This window comes from Saccopteryx bilineata, chromosome 3 (genome assembly GCF_036850765.1).
Source record: "Saccopteryx bilineata isolate mSacBil1 chromosome 3, mSacBil1_pri_phased_curated, whole genome shotgun sequence".
Lineage (NCBI taxonomy): Eukaryota > Metazoa > Chordata > Mammalia > Chiroptera > Emballonuridae > Saccopteryx > Saccopteryx bilineata.
Genome location: NC_089492.1, coordinates 94346865 through 94355092, shown reverse-complemented (window position 1 = coordinate 94355092; position 8228 = coordinate 94346865). Strand labels below are relative to the sequence as shown.

Genomic DNA, 8228 nt, shown 5'->3' with positions numbered 1-8228 from the left:
CCACAGGAAATGCGTCACCCGACCAAGCGGAAGGAACCTGCGGAGGAGTCGCGCGCATGCTTGCTAACCATGGCGGCCGCCAAAAAGCCTCTGGAATTCCATGCCAAGCGGCCCTGGGGTCCTGAAGGGGAAGCCGAAGGTACGGACGAGGATGACGAAGATGAAGCTGAGAATGGGTTCTCCATGGAGGAAGTCATACGGCTTGGAGGCACCAAGGTAATGGCCTTGGACGCCGGGAGAAGGGGGTCAAGAGGCGCGGGGAGTGGTCCCGCGCGTGGCTGGTGAGCTGCGGCATTGGAGGGCGTCGGGGACCCGGGACCCAGCTTCGAATAGTGGTCTGTGCGCTTTCCGCGTTACTGCTTTCCTCTGCGCTTTACAAAATAAAAGTCGAATTCAGCGTTTTTTATGCTTTGGCCTTAGAATGTAGACGATCCTCTCATTTTATTGACGTAGTGTAACTGGCACTCCATCAGGTCAGAGAGGACTGACTTTTGGTTCTGACCTGTTGGGTGGCATCAGTGTTTTAAACTCCGGTGGTGATGGAATTTTAACATATTCTCACCGAGTACACTCACATGCTCACCTTACGCTCAACAAGCTCTCTGATTTCTTGGAAGTTATATCCTTAAAGGAACAGTAACCAAACTTTCGAATAGATAATATGTCAGACGCTGAAAGGTGCTGTGGAGAAAATAACAAGGAAAAAGGACAAGGAGTTAGAGAGAGCGTCAGTTTTAAATGAGGCGGATGTGGAACCATCCCTGAGATGTTCGAGCAATGTGAAGGATAGAGAACTGAATCATGTCTGATGAACAAAAAAAATATCAATGTATCTGAGACAGAGTGAGGTACGGAGAGACTAGTAAGAAATGAGGTCAGAGTTAAGATGGTGGGTTTTTACTGTGAGTTTGATGAAACCATTAGGTTTGGAAAATATATGTGATAGAATTTGGCTTATTTTTTATTAAATATTGGTTTGAGACTAGAGGCCAGAGAAACGTACCTTACAGGAGCATTTTAACAGTCTGCTCTGTGCTTGGGCTGTATTTGATTTTTAGATATGTAATATGTACACATGCTACAAAAATATTTTTGTTTTGTCTTTTAAGGAAGGGATACATGGTAAAAAGTCTCTCTCTCCACTTTTGGATCCAGCCATGCAATTTATCTTCCAGGAAGCAATATTTTTATAAGTCTCTTTAGTATCTTCCAAGGAAATACATATGTGTGTATTATTTCTTACACAAAAGGCACCATACTATAGCTGTATATAATTCACATTCATTTTTTACTTTGTTAGAGACCTTTCCATATCAAAATGTTCTGTGTCATCGGTTTAATGTCTGCATAAATCCTTGTGTCTGGTTTATTTTTTTATCAGCCATTTATTGTGGATATTAAAGTTGTCGGTATTTTACTATTTGAAATAGTGCTTCAGTATATAACTTTGAATATCTTTTTCCACATATGTAACTCTGTGTGTAATCTAAATTTGTAGAAATGGAATTGCTGGGTCAAAGGATGTTGTGTCTTCTATGTATTTTGATTGAACTTGGCAAATCTCCTTCCTTAGAGGTTGTGTCACTTTTCACACCCATCAGCCATGTACAAAAGTGCCTTTGTTTCGTACTCCTTCTTTCTCTAACACTTTTTTTATCTTTGCTTATCTGAAAGATTTTAAAAATGGATGCATTAATCTGATTTTTAATTTGAATGTCTCTCCGTGAGTTTTTTAAAGAACCATTTTTCCCCCATGAACCATTTGCTTATATCCTTTGCACATATTTCTGTTGGATTGTCACTTCCTTAACTGACATGTACACACTTCTTTGTTAAGTATTAAATCCTAATACTTTGATAATTATTTACTTATTTTTCCGAAGTTAGAAGCTGGGAGGCGGTCAGACTGACTCCTGCTTGTGCTCTACTTGGATCCACCAGGCATGCCCATCAGGGGGCGATGTTCTGCCTATCTGGAGCCTTGCTCCACTGCAACCCGAGCCATTGTTACGCCCCAGGCAGAAGCCATGGAGCCATCCTCAGCGCCCGGGCCAATTTTGCTCTCATAGAGCCTTGACTGTGGGAGAGGAAGAGAGAGAGAGAGATGAAGGAGAGAGGGAAGAGTGGAAAAGCTGATAGGCGCTTCTCCGGTGTGCCCTGATGACCGGGAATGGAACCTGGGACTTCCACATGCCAGGCTGATGCTCTACCGCTGAGCCAACTGGCCAGGACTTACTTTGATAATTTTATGTCAAATTTGGAAAGTTTTTTTTTTTTTTAAATTATGACATACTTTCCCTTATTATTTTATGGTTCTATTTTTTACATTTAAATTTTTGATCCATCAAGTATTTATTTTGGTGTAGGATGGCAGCCCAGGCAATGCCATGACAACTTTGATTTCAAAGATACAGATTTCACATTAACTTTTGAAGTTTTAACTAAACCGTTGGGTTTGTAATTTATTTCTAACTTTGTGTTTTTATACAGCAAGATTATGTAATGCTGGCTGCTTTGGATGAGAATGAGGAAGTTGTGGATGGAGGCAAAAAAGGAGCAATTGATGACCTTCAGCAAGGTGAATTGGAAGCATTCATTCAAAATCTGAATTTAGCGAAGTATGCAAAGGCTTTCGTGATTGAAGATGAGCCGACCAACAAAGAAGATGCCAACAAAAAAGAAAGTGTATCTAAATTAGATAATAAAAAGCAAAACGCAGAAGAAAGTAAAAGGTCATCAGTCAGTAAGGTGAAAAATAAAAAGAGACCAGAACAACATTCTGATGAGAATAACAGTGCTATACCAAAAGGCAAGAAAGATAAACAACAGGACATCTTTGAATTTTTTGAGAGACAGACATTGTTACTGAAGCCGGGAGGCAAGTGGTATGATCTGGAGTATAGCAATGAATATTCTTTGGAACCCCAGCCTCGGGATGTTGTGTTTAAGTACAAAACTTTGGCTCAAAAGTTGTATGAGCATGAAATTAACTTATTCAAAAATAAGACGGATAATCAAAAGGGAGCCTCTTCTAAATGGATGAAGACAATTGTGTCATCGGGAACCCTTGGTGACAGGATGGCAGCCATGATTCTTCTTATTCAGGATGATGCTGTTCACACACTTCAGTATGTAGAAACTCTCATAAACCTTGTAAAAAAGAAGGGCAGCAAACAGCAGTGCCTCATGGCTTTGGATACTTTCAAAGAGTTACTCATCACAGACCTTTTGCCAGACAGTCGGAAACTACGGATTTTCAGCCAGCATCCTTTCAACAAACTAGAACAGTTGTCCAGTGGCAACAGGGACACAAGAGACAGAAGGCTGATCTTGTGGTATTTTGAACACCAGCTGAAACACTTAGTGGCTGAATTTGTGCAAGTCTTAGAAACTTTAAGTCATGATTCATTAGTAACCACCAAAACTCGAGCCCTCTCGGTGGCTCATGAGCTTCTTTGTAACAAACCTGAGGAAGAAAAAGCCCTTCTTGTGCAGGTGGTAAACAAACTGGGAGATCCTCAGAACAGGATAGCCACAAAAGCCTCCCATCTCTTAGAGACATTGCTTTGTAAGCATCCCAATATGAAAGGCGTAGTGTGTGGTGAAGTGGAAAGGCTGCTCTTTCGCTCCAACATCAGTTCCAAAGCACAATATTATGCAATCTGCTTTTTAAATCAAATGGTCCTCTCCCATGAAGAAAGTGACTTGGCTAACAAATTAATAACTCTGTATTTTTGTTTTTTCCGAACTTGTATCAAGAAAAAAGATATTGAAACGAAGATGCTTAGTGCCCTCTTAACAGGAGTGAATAGGGCCTACCCTTATTCCGAGACTGGTGATGACAAAGTGAGGGAGCAGGTTGATACGCTGTTTAAAGTGTTACATATTGTGAATTTTAATACCAGTGTTCAGGCTTTAATGTTGCTTTTCCAAGTAATGAATTCTCAGCAGACAATATCGAATCGATATTATGCAGCGTTATACAGGTAAGTACAGACCCTTCTGATATGTGAATGTGAGACATAATATCATCTTAAAGCACACTCAGTGTAAGAGAAAGACTTACAAAACTGGATTTTAGGCTCCGCTCAATAACTTGTTACCCACTGTCTTTGAGTCAGTCACTTAATCTTTGTTTCCCTGTTGGACAATTATGTTACATGCTTTGAAAACATCATTTATTTTGCAAAGTTGTTAAAATGCAGAGAAAACAACCCCGTCCCCCAAAAAGCATCCATACCCTACCACCTAACATTTCAAATTTAACATTTTGCAGTGTTTGTTTTCAGTCTTTTGGGATATGAAAGAGATAGAACTACAGAAGCAAGTTTCCTTCTCTCCTCACTCCCCACCCCATCCTCAGTTCTGTATTCACCCTGACCTTCACACAGGCATTTAGTAATTTCATTCAGTAAGAATGTAAGTGCCAGCTGTATACTGGGTACAGTTCCAGGCACTTAGGATAGAACACTGTGAACAGAACTCTCACCACTAGCGGTGCTTAAATTTATATTAGGGAAGTCAGATGGTAAACAAAAAAATGTGGTAGGAGGGTTGGTGGTCACAGTTTTGAAATTTTTTTTAATACTGGGATTAAGATTTTGTTAACTGTGCATTTGTCCTACAGTGCACTCATTGAGGGATTAGACAGTGGAAACACTTCTCAACTGTTTTGAGTATACCAACAAGCTTTGCATTTACTTTTAATTCATTTCTGTAATTTGCGTTCATGTCTTGTGAGACATGCCACTGTCTGGATTTGAGTCCCAGGCATTGGTTTACTGTGTAACTGGGCAAACTACTTAATCCTTATCATAACCCTGGTGGTAAACATGATTGATCTCATTTTACTGTGCCGTAGTTTTTTGGTCTATAAAATGGAGAGAGAATCCTATATAACTATGTAACTTTCCCAAGGTTACACCAGTAAAGTGACAAAACTGGGGCTGATAAGCTTAGTGGGTTAATGTATGTGTTATCTCATGTTGTCTTCATATGTATGTTAAGCACTTAACAGTGCCTGATACATAGTAAGTTCCCTGTAAGTGTTGGCAACTGTTATTTATAGTGCTCACATGTATTTCTTTAGTTTAATCCTCTTAATTGCCCTTCACTGAGGTTCAGTGATACGTGCAATACCACATGATACAAGATCAAGTTAGGTAGCAGATCCACATGTGCTGGCTCGGGAGTTGATGATTCTTATGGCACTGACTGCACTGGTACACTAAAAGGAATCTCAGAGGCCTTTGCATAACTCTTAAAAGTCTACACTATTTTTTAAGTAATAAATACTTTTTTAGTTTAGAAAGATTCCAATGCTGAAAATGGAATCAGAGTAATCCCATGAGAGTAAATATAACTTTTGAGGGTCACAGGAACTTCTAATTTTTCAAAAATGTTTGGAATCTATTAGAAAGCATGTTTTTCTAATATCCATTCAACATCTCAGTGTTTTTTGTTTTGTGTGTGTGTGTGTGTGTGTGTGTTTCAACATCTCAGTGTTTAACACAAGAGCCTCACATCTCTGAAGAGTATATTCCTAAGTTCTTTAAGTTACTGCTTGCCAAGAACTCTTACAGATGGATCAGAGGGCTTTAAGCCATTTTAAAGTATTTATTTGTTCTTGGTTTTATTAAGAACCCTTAAGTAAAAATTTACTACTATGTTTAGGATAAAGGAAATAAAATGATTTGATTTACAAAAAAGCAATTTATCAAAAACTTCAGGAATATGTTCTCTGTCAAATGGTGGAGACACACCTATCTACTATAAATTTTTGTCAGATGTGTCCATTGATGTGTAATGGAACTTTCTGATTAAAAATGTGTTGCAAAATGGATGAAAATGTTGAAAAATTTAAATATGAAAGAGAAAATTGAATATCAATTATTGAATAATACAGAGGATCACCAATAGACAGGACCTAGACTATGGAGCTGACAAATGGGGGAAGCTGGGAATGCAGAGCAATGTGAACATGCTTTACAAAATTAAGTATTTTTATTTCTAGTAATATTGGGGGAAAGTTAATAGAAGTACTAGAACAAGAAGTATTGATTCCACATGAGCATATCTAGCAGACTGAGTTAATCCTGGGTGTCCTGCATCTGCAGATTCAGATCAATTGGAGCATCTCTAAGATTCAGCCACTAGAATAGAGAGAGAATTTTAAATTTACATGAGATGATAGTTGAAAATCCTGTGGAAGAGAGACTTTGGGAAGAGAAGGCACGTAATAAATAGCTTTATAGGGTCAAGTATTTGAAAGACAGTAATGTAAAATACAATTAGATTATTTTGTGGGGGTTTTTTGGCAAGTTTTATTGAGGTATAATTAAGCAAATAAAATTGTCTATATTTAAAGTGTAAAATGTGATATTTAATTTACATATACATTGCAATGATGACTTTAATCAAGTTAACACATCCAGCACCTCCATAGTTACTGCATCTTTTGTGTGTGTGTGATGAGAATGCTTATGACCTACTCAGCAAATTTCAAGAAATCAATGCAGTATTTTTATTTATTTTCTTTTTTGCAAAAGAGGCAGGCAGAGATAGGGACAGACAGTCAGGAAGGGAGAGATAGATGCGAAGCATCAATTCTTCATTGCAGCACCTTAGTTGTTCATTGCTTTCTTATATGTGCCTCCCCCGGGGTTGGGGGAGATATCCAACAAGTCAATGACCCCTTGTTCAAGCCAGTGACCTTGAGGTCTCAAACCTGGGTCCTCTGCATCCCAGGCTGACGCAGAGTGCCACCTCCTGGTCAGGCTCAATGCATATTAACAATAGGAACCATGCTGTACGTTAGTTCTTCAGAACTCATCTTTAACTTACTCATCTTTAAAACTTTCAGTTATGTACCCTTTGACCAACAACCTCTGTCCCTCATTTTTATCTACCCTCTGCCCCTGGGAACTGCTAGTGTTCTCCATTTCTGAGTTTGATTCTTTTTCTCTTTTTAGATTTTACATTTAAGTGAGGTCATACAGGAGCTGTCTTTCTCTTTGTGACTTACTTCACTTAGCATAATGTCCTATAGGTTCTTCCATGATGGAAATAGTGATTTCTTTTTTAATCTTATGGCTGAGTAGTATTCCATTGTATATATATTACATCTTGATCCATTCATCTGAATCACATCTTTCTCCATTTATCTGTCAACAGACACTAAGGTTACTTCTGTGGTTTGGCTATTGTGAAAAATGCCATGGGAATACAAAGAGATGTCTTCAACATAACTGATTTCATTGCTTTGGGATGTACCCAGAAATGGGATTGCTGAGTCATGTGGTAGTTCTGTTTTTATTGATTTAATTTTAGGTGAGAGGAGGGGAGATAGTGAGGCAGACTCCTGCATGCTCCTCAACTGGGCTCCACCAGCAACTCCATCTAGTATGATACTCAAGTACTGAGTTATTTTTAGTGCGTGAGGCTGATATGCTCCAACCGAGCTATCCTCAGCACCAGGGCCACCCTCAAACCAGTCAAGTCACTGGCTGCAGGAGGGAAAAAAGGGGTGGGGGAGAAGCCAGTGGTCGCTTCTCATTTGTGCCCTGACTGGGAATCACACCCGGGACATCCATATGCCAGGCTGATGCTCTCTCCACAGAGCAGCCAGCCAGGGCCTATTTTTAACACTTCCCATACTGTTTTCCATAATGGCTGTCCCAATTTATATTCCTACCAGCTGTGCAAGGCTTCCCTTTTCTCCACATCCTCCCCAAGGTTTGTTAGCTCTTCTTGATGATAGCCATCCTAAGGGGTGTAAGGTGGTTTTGATTGTAGTTCCCTGATTAGTGATTTTTGAGCACCTTTCCATGTACCTGTTGGCCAGCTGTCTTTGGAAAAATGTTTATTCATGTCTTTTGCCCACGTTTTTTTTTTTCCTTTTGTGGGGAAAGTGGGAAAGAGCAGCTTCAATTTGTTGCACTTAGTTTTGTCATTGACTGTTTCTCATGTGTCCCCTGACTGGGGCTTGAACTGACAACCTTGGTGGTGGAGCCCTGACATCCATGTTTTAATGTTTTGGGGTTTTTTTTGCTATTGAATGCTGGTATCTTTTTTCTGTTAACCCTTTATTAAATAAATGGTTTGCAAATATTACCTCCCATTCCATAGGTTGCCATTTTATGTGGGTATTGTTTCTTTTGCTGTGCAGAAGTTATTTTTCTGTTTTCTTTTGTTTGTTTTTTTACAGAGACAAAGTCAGAGAGAGGGAT

At 39.3% G+C, this 8228-nt stretch overlaps 1 protein-coding gene across 1 annotated transcript in view; it reads left to right on the top strand.

Annotated features, from left to right (window-relative positions):
• The first annotated feature begins 9 nt into the window (after positions 1-9).
• CEBPZ (CCAAT enhancer binding protein zeta) overlaps positions 10-8228 on the top strand; it is a 24212-nt gene continuing 15993 nt past the window's right edge. The window contains exons 1-2 of the mRNA XM_066266912.1: positions 10-216; positions 2491-3986. Coding sequence (XP_066123009.1) covers positions 10-216; positions 2491-3986 — 1703 coding nt within the window. The remainder of the gene's footprint in view (positions 217-2490; positions 3987-8228) is intronic.